We start from the raw sequence: 24,809 nt of genomic DNA, 5'->3' as shown, positions 1-24,809 counted from the left end.
ATGCTAAATAAACAAAAATTGATTGAATTTTCCTCAAAACTTTGCACATTCTTACCCTGTTTGTGGTACATGTTGCCCAAATTTTACCCACGAACTTGGGTGTCTCCTTTGACCCAATAATAGAAAAACCTTTAACCAACGCATTCTAGAGTGCACTACATGTCTATGCCTTTCAAAGACACTGTGTCGGATAAACTCAGACAAATCGACCTGATACTGTCTATTTGCCCAACATCCAGTTCTTCTCAACTGTCTTCCCGAATACCCCAATTCCTTGAAAGGTAGCTTTTTATGTCATCTATTGCAATTTGCAAACACGACAATGACATTATTACCTAAATCTAACATGATCTTTTACAAGCAATACAATAGGTTTTTTTCCTCTTATCCTCAAACGAGGTTTTTATTTCCATAATAGTAATACATTTGTACATTAATAACTCAATGATTGAGTGAAACATAACATAGGCTAATGATTAAAGTACATTCAACAATTCTTCCAGCTTAGTATTATTTTCTTTGCTAACCCGTTCATATCTTAGAAATAATCTTAGCAACGACTTGAATTAAAAAAACAAAGTATGTGGGTAGGAAACAGAACCATTAACAATCTTCTTAACGTAACATTTATAAATTGCATATTGCGCATAATTTAAAATAATATTCAGAAGTGAATATTCCTTGTTTCCAATATCTTTACCTACAACTATTATCTTCTGGTCTATTTTGTATTTCCATTTGGAATAGATTAAATATCAAATTACATATTATTTTCCAAACTAATACAATAGGGTATATTCATTTGCCCACAGACTTTGCGATCATGTAAGTTTTAAAATGTCTCAAAATTATAAAGAACTCCTTTAAAAAACAAACTTTCAGTTTGTCTTAGTCTCGATTATTGTGGAGATAATCACGGCCAAAAATATAAAGATAATAACAATAATAATAATAATTATTATTATTATAATAAAAATAACAGTAAGAATAATAATATATGAGATTTGTAAGGCGCCGAATCTACTTCAAATTCAATGCTCAGGCGAGCTTGTGAAACAAAAACAAGAAAAGAGATCAGCATCTGCATCATAAACAAAGGAACAGAAGTAAAAAAGAACATATAAAACTACTGCACAATTAACTACGCCGTGCCGATTTAACAGATATGTTTTACGATTATTTTTAAAAACTTGAACTGAACTGCTATTACAATCTCTCAAGGAAGAGCATTCGACGGCGAAGGCCCTGCACGAGCAAATGTTTGATTTTAATGAACTTCGGATCTACCCTTTTTTGTTGCATAATTATTAAAAGCAATATTTCCAAGGTGGGATTATGATGCGAGACTACATTGGCAATGTTCCCAGGGGGCATCAAGAAAATACATTTTGCGTCAGAGTTGTACTCTTGCGTGCCTCTTCAACCTTGATGTGTCACTTTCGCTGCAAAACGTTACAAATAAACAAATAAAAAAGATATGGAGGGGAAGGATTCAACACGTTGGTTATTTTCTACTGAATGGGAAGAATAAGTCATATCAGGCAGTTGATATCTTGCATGTGGTTCTTCTAAACTGACAATCGGTTTTAACAAATTATGTACAACATGCTGCCCTATCTGTCACGTTGGTTGGCATAATGACACACGAAGATAAGGAGTGATGAATATGGGATCTACGCAAACGTATAATCATCATGAATAGGAATACCTTTATATTTCAAAACTTTTTAGGAGTGCAGATATCTTTGTATGTATGTTTGTTCGCTCTTAGCGGTGCCGTATCGATTCACTCTACTCAAGTCAGACTCGTGTCAGCTTTTCTTCTTTTATCAAACGTGACGCAGCGACGAGAAATAAAGTGGTGTGGAGAATTTCTTTCGCGCAATGTCATCTCCCGTGCTTGGTGATCACATAAACAAATACAATAGAAATTGTCATTACATGAAAAATACAAAGGAATATGTATAGACAAGGAAATTAGACGGGTGCAAAACAATCCCTAGCAGTCTCAGGTTTTATCGAAGCAGCAACGTACGTTGTTGTTCTGCTAATGTTATCTATTTCTGAAAGGAGTCGTCTAAACTGGTTGTCGAATATGCACATGCGTCCACGTCCACCCCTTCATTACATGTTTCACGTTGCCCCTTCATACTGTCCATGGGTTCTTGGGGTTTTTCTTTCATGTGTTCATCAAAGACTTCTCTCGTCGTCTCTTCCGGGGGTTCATCTATAGGTTCTTTCATGAAGCCTTTCTCTGTCTCTGCCACTGGGTCTTGAAGTGATTCATTCACTGGCTCTCCCGTTGGGTCTGCAAGTCGACTCTGTAATAGATACGAATCCAGATAAAGAGAACAGTATTTAGTAATCATGGTAGTGAACCTCAGTCTAAGATCAATGATACTCATCATTTTAATAATGGTAATAATAATAATATTCATAATAATAATAATAATTATTTAGCGCCTTTTTCAGAGGATACAAGGGTATCTCTTAGTCAATCAAGAAATTAGGAAGATTTGTAGGCTACGTTTTTAGATGTTTTTTTTAAATAAGTCAAGTGAAGTAATATTTCTTAGTAATGCAGGGAGTATATTCAATAGGCGTTTGGGCAATGGACTGATGGATCCGAGGCCAGTCTATTTCGGGATTTGGGAGCGAGAAGGGAAGGAGCTGATGTACAGCGAAGTGAATTGTATTCTCTGCTGCTGAAAGACTGAGGAGATGTATTGAGGAAGAGTGGATGACATAGCTTTAACAGTTTGAACAAGAATCTGGTATTGAATTCTGTCAGTACTATATATTCTATAGATAAATAAATGGAAAGAATGAAAAGAAACGTTTTCTTTGGAGTGAATTGGATACTGTGATTCAAAATAATTTACAAGCTTTATGAGCACATGAGCTTAGAAGCGTGGAGCATTCATTTGTAAAATGTATACTACCATGACTACAGTGGCAGCATGTTGTTGAAGAGGAGTCCTTGCAGACAATGATATAAGAAAATTATTCTAATTTCGGGTCTTCATGAGCGAACATACAAATGTTTGTTGGAGAATATCAGATAAACCTTTTTGATCACGCTTCCTAAAAATGCAATACCTCTACATGGCTCGACATCTGCTTCTGTTTTTATTCCATCCAAGTTAAAGGATCAGCCTTTGGTGGAGACTGGAGTTTGGCTTGTTTTAAGTTTGGGGTAAGGCATCGTATGAGGTGCAGGTTAAAGTTAAGAACTTAAATAGTGTAAGAAATTGACTGCGAACCAGTTGTCACTGGATCGCAAATAAAATCCAGGAGAAGTCTCGTTTACATTAGAAGAGGCAAAACCGCGGCGGTCTACCGCGTCATTTATGAACGAGCGTTAATGAGTCTACACCTTAAAGAAAATTGTATACATTTCTATCAATGATGAAAAAGTGACTTGCCCCGTCAGGTTCTCTTGCTTTGAGGGGGAAGATATATTCTGTGATTCTGTTGTTGACTTCATCATCCAGTTTAGCTATCTTACTGGCCCATAGAGCAACTATTCGGGATATATCATCAACTAGATCATCAGCACCATGGAATTGAGCCTCGGTCTGCGGGTAAAAATTATATACGCACAAACATAACACATGAACCATCCAAATACATCTGGAAATGATGAAAATGAATAGAAGTTGAAAGGCTCCAGTTTAATCTACTATCATCATAACTAGTCAATTAAAATTGATATCTTCAGATAAAAATTATCTTACAGTATTGACTATCAATTTTATTTCATTATAATGGCTTCTTGCTCTTACTTATTCTTCAGAGCTCTGGTAAAATCTAAGTATGATTTGAAATAATCAGGAGCTTAAAGTGTAACACTTTTTTTTTTTATTAATCTCTCATCATTTTACCTAAATGGTCAAATAATAGTAGATTAGTGTCAAAGCTTACAATCGATCAGCTGAAGGCCCTGTGTCGGATCCAGGCCGGGTGGGGGGGGGACAGGGAGGACATCCCCCTCCCCTTTACAATCAACAAGGCAAATCTCTCAGTACAGATCAATTATTGTAAGAAATATATCCCCCGCCCTCCTTACCCTTGACAGCATAGTACTATGACAACGAAATGTATATAATGTGAAGACCTTTTCTTTTTAATTGTCGAAGAATTTAGAGGAAAAGGGCCCCTAACCAGCCTGAGTACCTACCTGTAACATATTAACACTGCGATTCAAATCATGTTGGTTAGCTCTCCTCCTCTTTCCAAGAGCGTCTACTATGATCTGAGATATAGCATTACGTGCAGCAGTTCTCTCAGACGGAGTCTTTGTTTTCAGCTCTTCTCTAATGACTGATGATTCTACGCTGCATGTTATCCTACTGCTGTTCATCGAAGATCTCATGCTCGTTTGCAGGAGAGTGGACTGAAGCATGGACTGAAAGGTAATAGAATTGTATGGGAATGTCGGTTCTCAATAATGACATGGAAATAAAATGTATATACAGTTTTTAGAAATTACCACCTCCATGGAAGTAGCGCTGGTGCAGCCAAAGAGGGAGCCCTCGTAATATTGGGGGGGGGGGGGGTCAATAGACCTTACTGGAAGATTGATAAGTGTATTTCCACAACAACAAATTGGGGTGGATACGGGAGTAGTTGACAAGCACGAACCCTTACCAGTCGTAATGTAGAGGATCTGGGCTAAGGAGAGTATGTGAATAGTACCAGCACTGTCGAGACAGACAGAATTAGGCTCTGCTCAAGACCTTATGGAATTGAGTTCAAGTGCCATATGAGAGTATGTGCCTGCAGACTAAAATGCAGTAGGGGTCCCGTCAACGTGTCCCTCTCTCGTTTCCTTGCAAAGCTTCCTCTATCCATCTTCCTTTTTTCTCTTTACCATTTTTTTCCACAACGTTACGTCCCAGTAGCTACTCATTAAATGGTATGTCACGGTAACGCAAATGGAATTAAATAGTTTTCATTGCTATGGGAATGTTAAAAATATATCTTACCCTGTTAATGAATCTATTTCCTTTATAGTCTGGTATTTGAGATTCATCTGTCACTTCTTGGAAGTCTGGCTTGGTTATCAAGACCTCACACTCGTCTCTGTCAGTTTCATCAAGGATCTGATCCAGCTTCTGAATAACAAGCTCTACGAATGCAAAGTCTCGATCTGTCGATGCACTCCTGGTCATGCTGTTCTTCATAGACTGCCAAAATCCAAACAAGAATGATTATAATAAATGAACATGATGATCATGATGAAAGTAATAGTTGTAGTAGTAGTAGTAGTAGTAGTAGTAGAAGTAGTAGTTTTAGTAGAAGTAGTAGTAGTAGTACATGTTGTGGTTGTAGTAGTAGTAGCAGTAGTTGTAGCAATAGTAGCAGTAGCAGCAGTAGTAGTAGTAATAATACTGATAATAATTATGATTTTTTTTTTTTTAAATAGTTGTGATACTTACAATTTGTTGTAAATAGTTATTAATAATAATAATAATGTAGCAGTAGTAACAATAGCAGTAGTAGTAGTAGTAGTAGTAGTAGTAGTGATAACGGTAATACTAATATTAACAAATAATATCCCCTTTTATTGATATGGACACGATCGAAACTACATTCGAAATATCAAGGTTAAATATGCAATAGCCTCGTTTATGTCGTTTATCACCTTTTAAAACAAGCAAACATAGCAATGGCGTATTACGTTATCTGAACATAATTTGTAAAGGATATAAAAAGGGGAGGAGAAATAGCCTTTCCGTTGATTTTTCGAAAGGAGTTGCGGCCGTGTCTACTGCTCCATCACTCAGCTTCGGTAGGTACTTATTCATTACACCAGCATCGAGAGGGACACACATGGCTCAATCACCATGTGCAAGGATGTACGGACCGAGGAAGTATCGAACCCGAGTCCTCTCGTATGAGAGTCAAAAGCCTTCACAATATACATGTACTACAAGGCTCCAGCACAATATCAAATATCATATGCGGCTTGTATATGGCTTGACATCGCTAGTATCTCACAAAAATTATCTGATGATAGTGATACTGATAGTGGTAGTGGTGGTTATTTTACCTGACAGCTAAGAAAGCAATAAATGCTTGTTCGTAAGCAACCAGAAGACCGACGGCTTAAGGTCCTCTCCGACGGACCTGGTAATGAGGAGTAATGCCTTACCAAAGGGCACTAGTGCATCGACTTGATTTCGAACCCGGGTCACCGGATAACAAGACCACTGCTCTATCGACTTAGCTATCGCGCCTCAATCGGGATCCATGCTGAAAGCATTCTTAGTATTTTAGATACATTAAAGAGTGGTATATGCAAGAGATCTTTATGTTTTCATAGTTTCTATGAGATCTCTCTTTTCAAGTGGATGGGTTTATATCTTAATCTCACTCAAATCAGTCAATTCGACGAGACTGACGCCATACTGACGATAGACTGAGCAAACAATTTCATTACCCCGAATGAGCAAACTTGTTAACATCAAGCACAAAGAAATACGAAAGCGGATTTCAGAAGGGGCGGGGTCGGGGAGCGGGAAGGGGCTGGAAGTTGGCTAGTGCCGATCGGACGGTGGACTGGCTCGGGAAGAGGTTGGGTGTGAAACGTATAGAAGACAAATACCAAGAAATACAACTTACACTGTGCAATAAAGAGGCATTAAGATTAGCACTTGCGTCCATCGGCAATTCCTTGTAAGGTTTGACACGTTTGTTTAACAGTCTTATGATGACGGCCTTGAGTGACCTCTTGAAATCATCAGATAAAGACCGGAGGTCATCGAGAAGGACCTGTCCTACTAGCGGTAGTGAGACTTCAGGGGCATCCTCAAAGATCTGAAAAAGACACGGTATAGGATTGCTAAAATATGCGTAAACTTCATATAATTTCAAGCATAATATTTGAACATTTTTAAACAAACAGCCAGACTGGGGGTTGTCAAGTTTTGGCTGTTGATCAATTTTGAAGAGATTAGCAATATAGCTAGAGTACTTACTATATCTTTATTGTAGTCTTCTAGAGGACTACCCACGCTTGCCGTTTCGTCCTCACTTTTCATCCGGGACTGAATTCTGTCAAATCTCAGGTCATCCAATACTGAATGAGGCTAATGATACGAGATAACACGTCATAAATTGAAATGTTACACTTCGAAAACAAGTAGAAAATAAGATTTCATTCCCTTTATGAAATCTAATGCATTGTCTATGCATTGTCTATTTTACATTTTGGGCTCTGTGTCCTAATGAGGTGCTGAACGCCAAATGAAATTTATATTTTGAATTGACCCTCTCTCTCTCTCTCTCTCTCTCTCTTAGGCCTTTGTATACAAGTGTTAAAAACACCCACCAAATTAAAGATAGCCTTTAACACCCAACTTTAATAGCATTCATCGAATTTGGTCATTTTCGCTTTTCGCTACAAATTAACCTGATGTTTAATTGTGTTTATATGCCGTATAAGGATAACAAGTCTTTATCAGTAAAGGACTGTTGTCTTTTTGCATCATGTAAATTTATTCTAATTCAAGTATTGCAGATTAAACATGATAAATTACAGTTAAAGTAAAGAATTTGGTTGGGAACAAATTTGGAGGAAAGTTACCGTAGATGTTCGTCGAGATCTGCGGTCTTGGACACACAATTGAGTTCCTGTGAAACGAAAAAGAAATAAGCGAATTCATGAATTAAAGGTCTTTTCTATAACTTTTCCAAATTATCTAAATCAGATATATTTTACTGATGCGTATGCACCTTCGTACAAAACACGCGAAACCTGTAATCAAAATTATCGCTTGCTTGATCTCTCCAAGACGTTTTATTGATTACTCAAGCAAGAATGACTATACAGCCCCTCTATGACACCCTGCACAACTGCACATGCCAGTTACCGCCTGAGAAAACAATCCTTCTAAAATCACTTCTTCTACTTGATCAGCAACTCTTGCAAAAAAGAGATAAGCAACATTATATCTGCCCTACAAACCTTAATAAGGCAAGAAAATATTTCTATGATGTTCTGAATAAATCCTTTAGTTTCGATAACAAAATACATACTTCTGGTTTATTATTCATAGGCTTGAGGCTGATTGAAGATTGCCATTGTCACCTCGTCCTTGCTTTAAGGCCTTAGAACTTGAACATAAGCTTGATCTTGATCTAAAAATACATGTATTAATAAAAGGTGAAGTTGTTTTATGACCTTTTACAATGCACGAAAAGACGACTTGTACTACTAACCATGTCGGCGCTTGTATACCCAGAATATTATCAAGGAAATGATGACGACTAGGATTACGAAGGTTAATGATACCCCTAAAGCAAATCTTGTTTTCTGAGTGGGTCCAGTGTTCTTCCCCGACTCTCCACCTGAAGAAAATGATATGAATTGCAATGATTTACCATTTTAGTTGTTAAAGATGTGATGACAGCTACCTTAAAACAATTTTAGAATAGAACAGGAGTCCAAACAGTTGAATAAACATTTACTTGTAACACTTAGCAGACCAGGGAAATAAAATCCAGTCGCAAAGAAGTCATGAAACCAACTAAAGGGCGATTTCAATACTCTTTTGTATGGTCCTATGATATATCCCATCAAAACCATGTTCAAATAACGAAATAACCTGATAACGATCGCATATTTCAACAGGTGATTTTTTACACTGAGCTCTGCGTTAAAAGATACAGTTATATAAAAGGTACTATACGTCATCTTTAACCAAAACAAAATCACGCTTCGGTTTTGCGTTTTTGGATAACATGTGTTAAATATGTAGTCATGATGCAACATTACAATGGAGAGTATAAGAGATACAGGACAAACACATACCCTTTATACTGTAGTAGACACACACTGATCTGTTAGCGGAAACATATTGTAGATTCTGATCTCGCGCCTTGCAGACGAGAGTGATGTTTTCCCTAAACCTTGTCAAGTTAATAGACGAGGATTGGTAGATGATGCTATCCTCCTCCCAGGTGACAACCGGGGGATGAGGAAAACCTGATGCAGAACACTCCAAAGATGTAATGTTTGAACCATTGATGTTACAGCTACAACCATCCACCTCCTGCTCAGTGCCTTTGCAGTGACTAACAAAGAAATCTAGGAAAGGTAGTCATAGAGTCCAAATAACATAGTCAATCAAACTGTATTTAATTCTGAAATGTCAAGTTCACGAATGTTGAACATGATCATCGTCAGTTTCTGAAACATATAGAGGTACGGACTATACAAACAGGCACTGACGTACTGGTGGGGGGCTTGGGGGCGCCAGCCCCCCAAATAAAATTGAACCGTGACTTATTTTCACAAGTAATGTTTAAATCTTCGTGATATCATATGATTTTCAACAAAATGCTAGTTTCTCCATTATTTCTTGCAAACTGACCCATTCCCAAATAGCCAGGAAGAGCATATGCTCTATGTTTTTTGTATAGTCACTAAGGGCTTTATAGTGGCCACTCACAGTAACACTAATTCCTTTCCAGAAGCTACTGTGCAAAGCACTGTCGGGAGTCTGGAGATAACATGCTACCCACCACTCGGGCTGATGAGCATGCACAGATTTGCGAATGAGCGTTCCATACTTACATCATGTAACACTGCACAATACCATTAAGGGGCCCAGTGGGGGAAATTGAATTCAGACAAGATTAAGAGTAGAGAACGTATCGTCTTCTTTCTCTAATAATTTAATGAAACGGCAAAGCTTCCGCGCTTCGCGCGGGGGGGGGGGGCAACTAATTTCAGACTAGGATTAAGAGTCGAGAACGGTACAACGAATCGTTTTAATCTTTCTCTAATAATTAATGAAACGCGAAAATGATTTCAGACAAGGATTAAGAGTAATAATTAAATGACACGACAAAGCTTCCGCGCTTCGAGTGGAAGGGGGAACTGAATTCAGACAAAGACACAATAAAACGATTCGTCTTCTTTCTCTAATAATTTAATGAAACTTGAAAGCTTCCGCGTTTCGCGCGGGATGGGCGAAAATGAATTCAGACAAGGATTAATAGTAATAATTTATTGAAACGTCAAAGCTTCCGCGCTTTGCGCGAAAGGGGGGGCGGAGTTCAGACAAGGATTAAGAGTCGAGAACGGTTTAGTGGTACAATGGATCGTCTTCTTTCTCTATAAATTTAATGAAACGTGAAAGCTTCCGCGCTTCGCGCAGGGTGGGCGAAAGTGAATTCAGACAAGGGTTAAGAGTAATAATTTATTGAAATGTCAAAGTTTCCACATTTCGCGCGGGTGGGGGAGGGGGACTGAATTCAGACAAGGATTAAGAATTGAGACCGGTACAATGAATCGTCTTCTTTCTCTAATAATTAAATGAACGTCATAGCTTCCGCGCTTCGCGCGGGAGGGGCGAAACAAGAATTAAGAATCGAGAACGGTACAATAGATCGTCTTCTTTCTCTAATAGTTTAATGAAGTGTCAAGAATTCCGCGCTTCGCGCGGGAGGGGGAAACTGAATTCAGACAAGAACACGATACAACGAATCGTCGTCTTTCTCTAATAATTTAATGAAACGTAAAAGCTTCAGCGCTTCGCGCGGGATGAGCGAAAATGAATTCAAACAAGGATTAAGAGTAATAATGTATTGAAACGTCAAAGCTTCCGCGCTTAGCGCGGGAGGGGGGAACTGAATTCAGACAAGGATTAAGATTCGAGAACAATACAACGGATCGTCTTCTTTCTCTAATAAATTTAATGAAGTATCAAAGCTTCCGCGCTTCGCGCGGGAGGGGAAAACTGAAAAATAACTTAGTTCCTGGCCCCGGGTTTATAGGGTTAAATTAGACATTTGGACATTGGCATTTTTATATTTGTCGGTATAATATTGGTGGCTCATTTTGTCGGTAATCGTCGGCCTCTTCACCCCTCCCCCCCCCCCCCTCCCCCACTGAAAAAGACCTGATAATGACACAGTTTATACACTCGAGATAATTTTTGCAACTACTACTGGTGAAGCACCGGACCACCGTCTTTGTGCATTGTGCGGCTTCAAAGCATAATTTATACAACGTCTCACGACGTGACAGATCACTTTTCTCTAACTTCTAACCAATCAGAAGGCCTCCTTTTTTCCATGAAGTGCCGGTGGACATTAATGCGCCAATTGTGGTTCTCAAATTGCAAAAGATCCCTACTCTTGGAAGGGGTAGGAGAAAGCAATTTTACGTCATCCTACTCCAGGAAGTGCCTGAAAATGCGTCTAATTTGGTTCTAAAATTGCAAATGCTTCTTACTCTGCTAGGGGGTCACAACCCCCTCCCAGACCCACCCCCTGCTTGGTTGCTCCGCTTCCTCGCCGTTAAAGCCTCGTTCTGTCGCTTCATCGTTTTACATATATTTCACCCCATGCCATTCCTGGATCCGCCACTGATGCCCATACCCCTTGAGCTTCGGGGGCTTTGCCCCTTGAACCTCGCCGGGGCTTTGTCCCTAGACCCCACTTTGAGAAACGTTCAGCGGGGCCTGCATGTTAGAGTGGGGGTGATTCGGATTTTTTTTTTGTCAGCCCCCCCCCCCCAAACATTTTTGCTCATTACGCCACTGCAAGCAGGAATAAGCAGGTAGAATCAGTGACTATAATTATGCAGAATACTATTGTTGTTAGGCGAGGCGTCAAAATAAATATACCAGCCAGCGGCAGCTAACTGCACTTGTGCGTCCTGGCTCCATTTTTTAAATTAGCTCAGCCGGCTACCGCTGGCGGTAGGACCCTCAATTAACTCATGATGTCATCATAATGGTCTCCGAACAAAAGCATGCGCCGGCTGCCGCCTTTCGAATGGAAACCGAGCCTCAGATCCCAGCCTGGCGCAAGCCGGCTGGGCTAATAAGTGAAAAATAATTGCCCCAGCCAGGCTTCGGCCGTAATTGCAGCCTCGATGCGCCAATACGTGAGGCGGCAGCCTGCTGGTATCGATATTTTTGACGCCTCGCCTTATTGTATTTTTATATGTACTTTGATTTTCCTTTGTAGGGTTGAGGTTAGAGTATCAAAAGGTTGAACCAGACATGTTAACATTGACATGAGGTTGTGCATGTGTTGCCTGAAAAATGAGCGTACTGGTAAGAAAAGGTAAAATTATCAACTAATATGAAATTTGAGGCATCCTGGCTGATGGACAAAAGGCATCTCCATATCTATTAGGTTTCTAATAAAGTAGACCAACAAAAATAATGCACACAAATTTGAAGACGATGGTATTTAGTGATGCATGACCCCCCCCCCCTAAAAAGGAACGTATTGGAAATCATAATTATGAATAATTCTTTGGGGAGATTCGAATTCCATTGCCTGTATAATGTATTCTATTAACTGGAATTACTCACATTTGAGGGTTTTCAAATTGTTTCTTTCTCTTTCTCTCTCTCCCTCCCTCCATTACCCTCTCTCTTTCATTTCCTCTCTTTTTCTTTCTATCTATCTCACTTCTCTTCAAGCGCATAGTATTTCCTCATCATCAACATGACTACAGTACGAAAAGTGGAAGATTGTTCAATATATACTCGTACCTATCACATACAACTGAAGTGTTTTCCCAATTTCAGCCATCGACGCTAATTTGCGGGTAATTTTACAGGAATAGTTTCCAGTGTCGGTTTCCACTAGATCCGGAATGACCAGAGAAGTGGTTCTCTTGACCGAGTAATTTCTAAGGTTAATTAGCACCGAGTTGCCATTCATGGAGTATACGGTGGTCCCATTTTTCCGCCAATATAGCCAATTGAGGTCAGAATCCGCGACTGGAATTGAACACGGTAAAGTGACGTTCTGCCCGACTGATCTGGTTACGGCTATTCAAAGAAACAAAACAAAGTGAACAAGAACTGAGACATGCATGACTAACATTTATATTCTTTTTTTTCATTCGGGTAATTTATTTATACATTATGGTGACATATAACAACTCAATGTTATGCATATTAAATTGATGTTTTGATTGATCGTTTTCAGGAGAAAAATTTACACCGAACAGATTTCATCTCTATTTCTTTGATTCATTGCAATCAATATATCACGTAACTTATTGTTATCATGTTGATTGGTAATTTGTCCTGCTTGATATGATAAAAGTATATTGCACGCGGATGACGGTATCATTTCAAATCATATATTTTTTTTCTCTCTTTGCCTCTTCCATGAGGATTTTTTTTTCACGATATTTTAATACATGTTATACATATTTACAAACAAAATTTATCAAGGGTGAACAATGGAATATTTGCTGGAAATTATAACATATCAATTACTTTCTTCACTTCTTTGACATTAAACTGTTTATTTTCTGAGTGTTTCATCATTATATAGATAGATGGTGTAAACTAATTCGGAAGGACAGTTGGTTCTACAAAAACCTGTACTTTCACATAAAATAATGCTATCTATAAAAACATATAGCTTAATTGGCGATATATCTCAATGATTTCTTTCTTTTTCTCTCTGACAAATGCTGCTTGTCCTTAATTGTTTGACACGACACCCGTGTCTATAGTCTGTCTTTGAGCCCCCCCCTAAATCACTCTCTCTCTCTCTCTCTCTCTCTCTCTATCTATCTCTCTTAGTATGTCTCTTCCTGCTTGCCTTCTCTTTCTCTTTCACTTCCTGAGCTCTTCATATCCTGTTTAGAAAAAGGAATAAAAAATGGTTGTATACATCAAAAGACTTTCGTTACCCAAGTATGTGTTTTGTGTGTAAATCTACACCATTGTCGTTAATTACCTTGTGTTGACTGCGAGATAGCTGCATTAAATAAGACAAAAAGGACACTCAAAAGCTTCCTATATTCCATGATTCCATATGAACTCCTGTATATGGAAAAAAAAACATGATCAACTCGAGTACATATTACATTGGAAGCCTAACATTCGTTCAGCTTCTTTTTGACATTTATTTCGCAAATTACAGTGACATCGATGATGCCATAGACGTATACACGCTATGGTGGTCAACAAGAAGCCGTCTAGAAAAGTAGGGCCTGTTCACAATATTCCAAGCTTAAGCCGGTCCCATTCTCCGGTCACAGAACGGTGCGGAGAGGTGAGGGGGGGGGGGCGGCAATGTGCTGACAGCCCATAGTTTAATAATCAAGCTTTCAGGTGACTTTTGACCTTTGGCCTCCATTTCTAACATAATAGTTAATGGGTACGTTCACATACTCCTTACAGACATTGCAATATCAAGACATTTAGAAACGAAATGAGAATTACCCCATCAATGCACGCGAGACTTTATCTGTGGTCGCTGTAAGAGCAACAGTTGAAATAAAAATGAAGAGTCTATTGATGATAATCTACCACTCTTAGGGTGCGTTTAAGCTCAATTTTGAAGGCAGAATGAGCGATTTGAAACGCTCATCGTAATCGCAGTTTCACGGTGTACTGTTTATGCTCACTTCTCTGGCTCCTCCGGGCATGATTCTGGCTCAGAGGACATTTTTTTTTTTTTTGGTCTCGAAATTTGAAAAATTGACATTTTGCTCGGTTGGGGGGGGGGGGGGGGGTAAGGTCAACTTTTTTAGGTCAGCCATTGGTATAATTTTTTATTTTTTTATTTTTTTATTTATTAAAAAAAGAAAGACAAAACATATTACCAAAGGGGGGGGGAGAGTTTTACTCGAAAATACGCACATAAAAAATACCAAGGGGGGATTAACCCCCCCCCCTCTGTGTACGCGCCTGATGTCTACACACCGTAAAACATTTAGGTAAGCCGAGATCGACTTGTTTCAGTCATGAAAAGCAATCTAATTATGCGACAGACAAATATGATCATGGTAATGTATTATAGTCAGTTCAGCAGAATAATAATATTATAGCATAACAATGGCGAAAATTCTGGGATCAAACACATCTAAAATGGTGTGCTATTAACCATTGAGGTATAAAGCAGCCAGCGCATCAGATCATACTACTGTACTTACTTACTTTACTTTACTTTAATCCAACGATGCTATAGGACTATGCCTGTTCATCGATCGTACATTGTAGAAGTCCTCTTGAGAGTTCAGTCATTATAAATTATCACAGGGAGATGAGGGAGTTGCAACTCCCTGGTTATCCTGTGAGAATCGTACATGTAACACGAGAACGAACTTACCCGAAGGTCCGGAGGTGTACCTCTTGAAAGCCTTCCATGTAAATATGTTATAGTAGCCTATTGGAATTACAGTATTCCACTCGGGGAAGGAAGTTCAAGCAGTCATTCAAGTTCACAGTAGCACAATACTAAAACCATGCAGCTACCTGTATTATCTCTATGCTTAAACATGGCGGGTATACGAACAGAATTCCAAGGCATAATGTACGTGTACGTACACTCAGCGCAGAGCTGGAGGCATGAGATGAGACGTGGAGAATGTAGAGCGCGAGGAGGTTGGGGAATCCCCTGCCCGTGACGTCTCTCCTCCCTCAACCCCCCCCCCCCCCCCATAGTATAGTAGTATAGTATTTATTTTCCGTTTTAAAAACAAACATATAATACAAGTATATGCATAGTGTAAATAAAACGGTGGATAGCCCATATTCAGCTGTGCCAGGCACGACACTGCTGGTCTTCCGTGGGGTCCAGGAATCATATTAAGGATATATTGACTGTTTTAAGAGGCATAGTGGTTTCTATAGGGTCAAGGGAAACTCACAACCTGCTATGACCCCAAGGCGCTTGCGCCGCGGGGTCATAGCAGGTTGTGAGTTTCCCGAGACCCTATAGAAACAACTATGCCTCGAATATTAAAAGCAGTCAATATATATTTTATATACCGAAAAAAAGGAAAATGTTGACTCACCCATTTGAGATCGGTGATTTGTGTTTCACAAATCCTTTCCCTTGCTGTTTAAGCGTTGCTGAAAAACACTTGAAAATTCTTGACGAATTTGCAAAGTCTTCATGCTTGATAATGTCTACAGATTTAGTATTGAGAAAGTGACGCTGAAGTCCGAATCTGATCGTTAGCATTGATTTTTTGCTGTAATAATCGCCGTTCTTCTGCCAGCAACCCGCATAGAATTTTTGAAGGATCTTGTCCAGGTCTGCATTCGGAAGTCTGTTTACATCTCCGAGGTCCGTGTTGACATTTCGCAAGAACTCTTCAAATATTTTAATGCCGTATTTTACTGCATACTTCGTATTTTTGCTATCAGCAGAATCGATTAAGTCTTGCAGCTGAATGTCATCCATAAGTTGAAATCTTGGCATAGCTGTGTCCTCCATTTTGCCTCTTTATTGACAAAAAATTGGTAACAAAAAACCCCAGTATTTTGCGATCGAGACTAGTACACAAAATGGCGATCGGTCGTCTGCGCTGCGTGGATTGGTAGAAAAGTCGCCAGAATGCAGCGACCAAAATCGAATTGCACTCAAACACCGTTAACGGTATTGCGCATCGGTCATCGCACAAAAGAAACTTATACGGTAACACGTAAACCAAAATGGGGATCGCAGCAAAATGACGTCACGTTTCACAGCCATGGAAAAAGTGCTATGAAAAATGGATATAAACCGGTAGAGCCGGGAAAAATGACTATGAATTTCAATTAGCGGGCATGGTTAAGAACATGACTGCATTTTCAACCAATCAGAAGACAGGATTAGTAAAGAATCTTAAAATGAGGTATATAAAAATAAATATAAAATATGACGTACAATTATTTACTAAATTAAAGGGTATAAGAAAGGTACAATACACAGTTATAAATGCTTAAACTCTACAAAATGGTAGTTGTGTAAAAGGACTACGAAAGTCCACCCCCCCCCCCCTCCCGAGTCTGGAATAGGTCAATTTATTATCAAGGTCTGGGTGATTGGGCATGTGAGTAGAACAACGTTAATTCGCGCTTAAAACTATTCAGAGTGGAGGCATTTCTTACAATTACAGGGAGATTATCATAAGCAATATCTCCTCTATACTTAAAAGTTCTTTTCAAAAATCCAGTATTATGCTTAGGCGTATATAGTCTTCCGCCAAAGCGTAGGTGGTATTCGTGCACAGAGATACTAAAAAGGTCTGAAATGTAAACAGGGGTCATCTCATTAAGTGATTTAAACATAATAGCAAATGCTGATTTCTCCTGTCGTGTAACGATTCCCAGTTAAGGGCATTGTGAATTTCTAAATTGGGTATATGAGAGTCACGATTGATATGTAAAATCAAACGCCCAGCACGATTTTGGAGCTTTTGTAATCTTTCAGTTAAATATTTGCAGGCCGAACCATATACAACATCTCCATAGTCGAAGTGGGGAAGAACAACTGCATTATATATTAGTTTTAATATAGATTAATTCAAGGTGCTTCTTAATCTACCAAGAAAGCTTACCATTTGTCCTATTTTTTTCACCATCTTATCAGTGTGAATATTCCATTATATTTGCTCATCACAAATGACACCTAAGTACTTGACATTTTCCACTTGTTTAATTTTGGTCTGACAGAGGGTGACATTTAAGTTCTTTTCTTTTGACAACATGTATCGACTACCAATAAGCATACAAACTGTGTTTTCAAAATTTACACTAAGTCTATTTTCCTTCATCCACTGGTGTAAAATAAGTAGGTCACTTTTCAGAGTTGACTCAATTTTGCGTACTGAGGTATCGGAGGAATATATCATTGTGTCGTCTGCATATAACTTTAGACTGCTTGATTTAATGTATTTGACAAGATCGTTAACGTATATTATGAATAAGAGGGGCCCTAAAAGCGACCCTTGCGGGACCCCGCATGATATAAATTTGGAAGATGAAAGAGAATGATTTACAAGGGTTTTACATGTTCTTCCATTCAAATAGCTATAAAACCAGTCACTCGACATATTTTTATACCAATGTTATGCATTTTCTTCATAAGAATTTGATGGTCGACAGTGTCGAAAGCTTTTCGCAGGTCGATAAAAATACCTGTGTATTTAGACTCGTCCATGGCCTGAAGCCAATCATCTGTGACCTTTATTAGGGTAGATGTTGTCGAATGCTTAGGTCTGAATCCAGACTGTTCTCTACATCAAATATCATTTTTATGCAAGTAATCTAATAACTGGTGTTGTACAATTCGTTCCAAAATTTTAGACACACAGGGCAATATCGAAATTGGCCTGAAATTACCAGGGGAAGATTTATCACCATTCTTATGTAAAGGCACAATCTTAGCCGTTTTCCAAGGATTCGGGAATTTTCCAGTTTTCATTGATTTGTTGAATAAGTAAGTGAGGGTGGGACCAATTTCAATGGCGCTTAATTTCAAGATAAATACTGATATTCCATCAAGACCAATCGATTTTTTATTTTTCAATTTTTTGATTAAGTTCAGTGTGTCAGTTTCAGTTATGGACACAAAGCTAAAAGTGCTATCCAGGGTTGCGTTATTTTCGTGTGAATAGTGACCTGGTGGAATTTGTTCGGCTAAAGTTGTACCAATACTTGCAAAATACGAGTTAAACTCTTTCGCTATTTTAACACTTTCATTCGTATCACCAATTGTAGAATCACATGTTTTAACAGAAATGACTGATTTTAAAATTGTCCATGTTTTTCTGGGATCAGTATTTACATTTGAAAATTTATCAGTAAAATATTTGCGTTTCGCCTTTCGAATTTCAAATGTAACTTTATTACGAAGATTTCTGTACTGTGACATCATATCACCATTCTTAGTCCTGAACGCTTTATGCTTCATTTTGTCTCGATCTTTCATCAGCTTAAACATGTTCGAATTCATCCAGGGAGTATTACGTTGTTTTGACCTTTTCGTTCGAATAGGCATATGTTTATCAATTACATCGATTAAAAGTTTTTCCCATTTTCTAACAGCATCATCAATATTTTCGATGTCTTTAATTATTTCCCAAGGTTGATTTCTAAGGTCTGATTTGAATTTGTCGGTATCAAAGTTTTTGCAATTTCTAAATTGAACTGTACATGAGAATGAAGTCGATTCGGATTTCAGAACCAGAAAGCTGATGGAATGATCGCTTAATCCATTATGAATGACACCGTGTGATTTAACTCTATGTGAACAATTGCTTAACATGTGGTCTACTAGAGTTGCGGACTGGTTAGTTACTCTTGTTGGTTCAGTCGTATTTATCTGCTCAAAAGCAAAGATATCGTTAATATCACCGTACATTCTGGTATGCGAGGAAGGTACCTGCAATAATATATCACAATTTACATCACCAACCAATATGCTATCTTTCTTCAAACTATCAATATATTGCAGAAATATTTCATACGCCTTCAGTACATCAATTGTAGAACTCGGTGGCCTATACCATGTAGTAACTAAGAGCGGTTTACAAATCTTTGAATGAACAACAACAGAGACGATTTCTAAATCGTTGAGAGAGTCATGATGTAAGATCTCCACTTTTAAGGATTTATGAACATAGAGGGCGACACCTCCACCTTGACGATTCCGGTCTTTTCGAATCGTGACATAATTTTCAATTGCTATCTCGTGGTCACTTACAGAGTTGTCAATCTTGGTCTCATTCATAGCAAATATATCAATACTATTATAAAATAAAAGTGACTTTAATTCATCTAAATGCCCAATGAGACTGTTTACATTCAGCTGGGTTATCTTTAAACCCCTGCAATTAAGTTCTTCATATTTTAGATTACCCTGATTTATATCACTTGGTAAATTATTGAACTCTGGATTGGTCGTTGTTGTTAATGATTTCGAAGGTAGTTGTTCCACATTAGAAAAAGGCAGCTCTTGAAATAAGCATTTTGGACAATGCCAATTCTCAAAGGAGGTTGATAAGTTGTCGTAAACTTGAGGGGTTATTCCAACACAGCTAATGTGCAACCAGTTTGTACATACAGTACAACGGAGACCTTTCTGATTCTTTTTTACGGGTTTTTTACAGCAGACACATGGGTATTTATACTTAACATTGACAAAGGACATCGTTATAAAAACAGTATGAAAACAACAAAAAACATAAACAAATCAAAAACGTCTTAATTCAAAAATTCAACAACAAAAAAAAGAAGATAATTTATAAAGAAGACGAAGCTTGGGGTCGTGGGCCAATAGACCAGTGGACCAATAGACTGTTCAGCTCAGTCAAGCCTTAGTCTGCAGATACAGACTCTAGTTTGACACTAGAACACAATTCCACATAGTCTTGAAGCCGAGCCGATACTCTAAACGTTTCTGGCTGTGTGAAATCATGGATATCCATGGTGAAATATAGCAGAGCCTAGCTATAAGGCTAGACCGTCCAGTCTGCTTTTCTCACAGATCAGACACACTAATACGACTGACAAGGGTCTGTGCTTGTGTCAAGTATTATTCAGCTTTTATGGGTGAGTTAGGTTGGCCTACTGGTAAACTTGTAATCTATGTACTTTGATCATTCCCATTCCCAGTGATAAAGCATCATAGCAGGCAAAACAACAAGGTATGCTATTATTTTCTCCGCAAATTATATATTTTTAATCGTTGTAACTGAAATATTTGTGGCGGCTTATGTTAGTGTGTGACGTTCAATTCTATTCAATCACTGTGTGCTCGCTGCATTACTTTACAATATTTATTATTCAACAGGATTGATGTTGTTATTATTTCAGAATTTCCAAGTCCTTCTAAAAGCAATTATCCTTATTTCTTACACAACATCACAAAATAATTTGTAATAATTACACGCATACATGTTGTTTAACTTGTCCCCCTAATCCCTATACTGCCAGTGCCCCCATCAATGACTGGATCCTTTCTACTCCTTCGTGAATGTCAATGCTGAATAAAGTGTACCTGGCAGGCTGTAATTAACTTGCCATTTTTATGACGTGGCCTTCAACATTCATGATCACGATATCAACGTGATTCCCATTTGCCACTGGGTGCCGCGATTAGGTGGTACCTTCCTATTTTCAGGTGTTCTCCCCTTTCCGTCTGTCTATCTCTCTCTCTCTCTCTCTCTCTCTCTGTCTTTCTCTCGTCTCTCACTCTCTCTCTCTCTCTCTCCCGCTCCGTTTCCTCTCTTTCTATTTCATTCTATTTCTATCTCTCTCTCTCTCTCTCTCCCTTTCTTTTTCGCTTTCACTCTCTCTCTTTCTCTCTCTGTTTCTCTCTTCTGTCGCCATTTGAAAAGGGGGCACATGACCCCATGCCCACATAGTATCCTACTATATAACATTACAAGAATGGGTTTGTTTTGAGAAAAGGATCAATTTTCGATTTTATTATGTTGGTACTAAAACTGCCAATAAAGCTTCGCCTTTGACAAACCGGTAGTCATAAAATAGTCCATTATACGAAAGTTAAAACCCTTCTGAATCGTTACTTTTCTAAAAGAAAATTAGGTTTGGCAAATTTCAATAAGCTTCATGATTACAAAAAAGCATTACATTACAAAAAATGTATAATCATATAATACAACTCCAATTACACATGTGCATAATATAATGGTAATTATATACAGAATCCCGTCACAGACGCTAATATCATATACCACATGTGACATTTCCAAATGTGAAACGCATATGACTTAATTACAAATACCGAGTATGATGAAGAGCACCGAAAATTAGAATTGAAATCGAAAGAAAAAAAATCTTCTATATTCCCCTACATGCATATTAATCCTCTTCTAGTAAGAGTGCCAATAAAATTGAGAAAATTCAAGCCAAAAAAATATGTTATTTTCACAATAAAAGGCGACTGTGTCATTGTATGCGCACTCATTCACTTTACATTGAGGTTTGGGATTTTTGGACATGAAAGATATCATGTCGATGCTTGTGAATAAAATTCCTGAAATAAACCTTTTCTCTATAGTTTTTACTCGTTTTTGCACGAATAGATAAACAAAAAAAGGATGTCAAATTTACGTTGCATGTCTATTTTATGCTATATTAAAAATCGCGCCGTTTTACTGTTTTACTTTTTTGGGTTCTGTTTTCTTCTTTTTTTTCCTTTTTTTTTTCTTCTTCTTTTTCATCTTTCTTTTTCTCCCTTCTTTTCCCCCCTTTTTGTTTTCACTTGACCTCCCAAGGGGGGGGGGTTAAACCGCGGACCCCCCCCCCCCGTAGATCCGCCCCTGGCACTCTACTAAGCAATAAGTGACCTGCCAATGTCCCAAATAAGGTATAAAAAATGCTCATCTGACCGTAATTAAATACCTAAAACCCCTGAGCTTCCGGGTGCTCTGCCCCCTGAACCCCACCAAGGGCCCTAAGGCGGGCCCCTGGATGCTCATGTGACCGTAATTAAATACCTAAAACCCCTGGATGCTCATCTGACCGTAATTAAATACCTAAAACCCCGAGCATAATAATAATAATAATAATAATAATAGCCTAATAGCCTAATAGTCCACTCCAAATTTTATTAAACCGACAAGGGCCTTATAATCGCTCGCTTGATCACTGCAGCACAAACATAGCTCGTTCGACGTCACTACCAAACTAGCCAATCAGCTGTCAATGACGTCATATTGAATGCGGCGGCAAATATATTTTGTGAAATTATCGAGAAATTGACTATTTCTAATTGCAAACTAGTTTTATTTTTGGATGGAAAAGCAGCCATTGTTATCTTGACATTCATTGAAGTCATCAGAAAAGGGTAAGTTACTTCTCAGATTATTCAAGAGGTCCATTTTGTAGATAAATTTTCAATTTCTTAGAATGTTCCACTGTGTTGCAGGGCACCGGGTGTATGCTATTGGGTGTGATGTGTTCGCGCGCTATACGTACAGGCCACCGCGCCGTCGGGTGTATTCTCGTACTGATGTAGGTGCAAAGCTAGAATGGCTACCACGCCCACTTCCCTATCTTATTATGCCTTTCTGAACATTCCTTTCCTTCTCAATACAATAACTTTCACCTGCCTAAGTTATTCAAACCATACCGCCTCGCCACTTCCATTACGTAATCATTAAAAGGATCCGCATATACAACATTTTCCTGCTATACGTTGTACCGCAGGAAAATACAAATCTCCCTTTATACCTTATAGTCCAAACGATAAATATGTGCCTTTAACGAAGCAGGCGACAATCGGCGTAGCAGACTAAATTGAAAAATTACGGTGGGGGTGGATGAAATGGACATAATGAAATAGGCAGAAGTGATCTATAATAATTCATGCTTCTTATCTTTCGTGTGCTCGACCTAGAATCTTAAAATCACTTGGCAAACTGAGTCCAAAGTTCGACTTGTTTCACATGTGCATTATAGGCAATGTCGAGCTTGCAACCTATTTTGAAAAATTACGGTGGGTGAACTTTCAAAAGTCAATGAGACATGAGGGCTCCAATGAAAGAGCTAGTGATAACGTACGTCGGGGTGGATGTGCTTTTCGTTTAAACAAAAAATGAATTTTTAACGATTTAAAAAAAAACGTCCTTAGGCTAACATGTTAGGCTGCTGACTCCGACGATAGGGGGCGTTGTGAAATGAGACTAAACGGAGCAATATGAACTGCTTCCGGCGCGCCTGGTACTATGGAAGTAAGGTTTTTACTAAATGTGCATATCCCACAGGCGCGTACGCAGGGGGGTGTTTGGGGGGTTAAACACCCCCCTTTGGTATTTTTACAAGTGTAAACCCCCCTAAAAAAACCTAAAACTCCCCCCCCCCCCCCCCCTCCCCCTTTGGATTTTTTTTTTTTTTTTTTTTATTATTAAAAAAAAAAAAAAAAAAAAAAAAAATTACCTCCATGGCTGACCTAAGAAAGGTGACCTTACCCCCCCCCCAACGGAGCAACATGTCAAATTCTCAAATTTCGAGACCAAAAAAAAAAAAAAAAAGTGTCCTCTTACCCCCCCCCCCCCCCCCCCCCCCCCCCCCCCCCCCCCCCCCCCCCCCCCCCCCCCCCCCCCCCCCCTGAGCGACTTTTCGGCTGGCTGAGTCGTTGCGATTTTTTTTTGGACTCCCTAAAAAAAAAAAAAAGTGTCCGCTTACCCCCCCCCCCCCCCCCCCCCCCACTGAGCGACTTTTTGGCCGGCGCAATTTTCAAATTTTTCTGAGTCGTTGCGAAATTTTGGACCCGATTTTAAAACCCCCCCCCCTTGAAAAAATCCTGCGTACGCCACTGATATCCCACATATACATATATCGTCTACAAATGCAACTAGACATAATCTATGATAAAAAGCGAAAAGAAGTACATGTACAACTCACGAAAAGTCTCTATGTTATATCACACCTATAGTTACATGCAGATAACACTACTTACCAACCAACTCTAAATACCCTTATAAGTTCTCAAGATATGCATTATAATCCATGCGCCATTGTAATAACTACAGACTGTGAGATTTGTATCATATCCATGACGTAGGCAGTGTTCATTTTACTCACAATCGGTTCAATAATTCCTTCTATAGTTCTACATGCATGATAACACGAAAATGACAACATTGTCAATTTTTCTATAACAATTGTGACCTCAGCTTATTTCAAAATGGCAACATTCTACATGACGTTTTTATTATTTTACTCTCCTTAATTCTCTTATTAGTTTTTTCAGAATTGTATAGAGAATAATTTGCGTTTGGGTAGATAAGAAATAATACTTGTTGAGCTTTTTTACATTCTTCATATATCATAGTATAAAATTTCAAAAGATGGCTTTTCAAATGTTATCATATTCAGGATATGAGGAGAAAAGGCTCAGTTTGGACCATACTTTCTTGCCTTGAGTAAGTGGTCCCATACATACACACATTTCTGTGTGCGGTGCATGGAATGTTTAACAAAGCTGGGCCACATCTTTTTCATTTTGCCGATTACGTGAAACCTTACATTTCACAGCTAATTCTTATGTCTACATCATGAACCTGTTAA

The 24,809-nt window shown here is 38.6% G+C and overlaps 1 protein-coding gene across 1 annotated transcript; it reads right to left on the bottom strand.

The window, feature by feature from the left end:
- Positions 1–2,057: 2,057 nt before the first annotated feature.
- LOC105442897 lies at positions 2,058–16,221 on the bottom strand. The gene is made up of 12 exons (XM_030989774.1): positions 15,797–16,221; positions 13,732–13,817; positions 12,525–12,806; positions 8,819–9,094; positions 8,227–8,355; positions 7,592–7,638; positions 6,984–7,094; positions 6,628–6,822; positions 4,989–5,189; positions 4,181–4,408; positions 3,426–3,578; positions 2,058–2,321 (listed from the first exon to the last, which is right to left on the bottom strand). The coding sequence occupies exons 1-12, from the start codon at positions 16,219–16,221 to the stop codon at positions 2,058–2,060; spliced, it is 2,397 nt and encodes a 798-aa protein (XP_030845634.1).
- Positions 16,222–24,809: the final 8,588 nt, after the last annotated feature.

Source organism: Strongylocentrotus purpuratus, unplaced genomic scaffold, assembly GCF_000002235.5.
Source record: "Strongylocentrotus purpuratus isolate Spur 01 unplaced genomic scaffold, Spur_5.0 spur5_contig_843, whole genome shotgun sequence".
NCBI lineage: Eukaryota > Metazoa > Echinodermata > Echinoidea > Camarodonta > Strongylocentrotidae > Strongylocentrotus > Strongylocentrotus purpuratus.
This window is presented reverse-complemented; position numbering and strand designations above follow the sequence as displayed.

Bases quoted from the DNA above. Each gene is read 5' to 3' on its own strand.
- LOC105442897 (XM_030989774.1), bottom strand. From the start codon at position 16,221: ATGGAGGACACAGCTATGCCAAGATTTCAACTTATGGATGACATTCAG. The intron at 8,356-8,818 runs GTATGTGTTTGT...CATTTTCTTCAG, and splicing joins TGTCTACTACAGTATAAAGG to GTGGAGAGTCGGGGAAGAAC. The intron at 6,823-6,983 runs GTAAGTACTCTA...TGTCTTTTTCAG, and splicing joins AAGACTACAATAAAGATATA to ATCTTTGAGGATGCCCCTGA.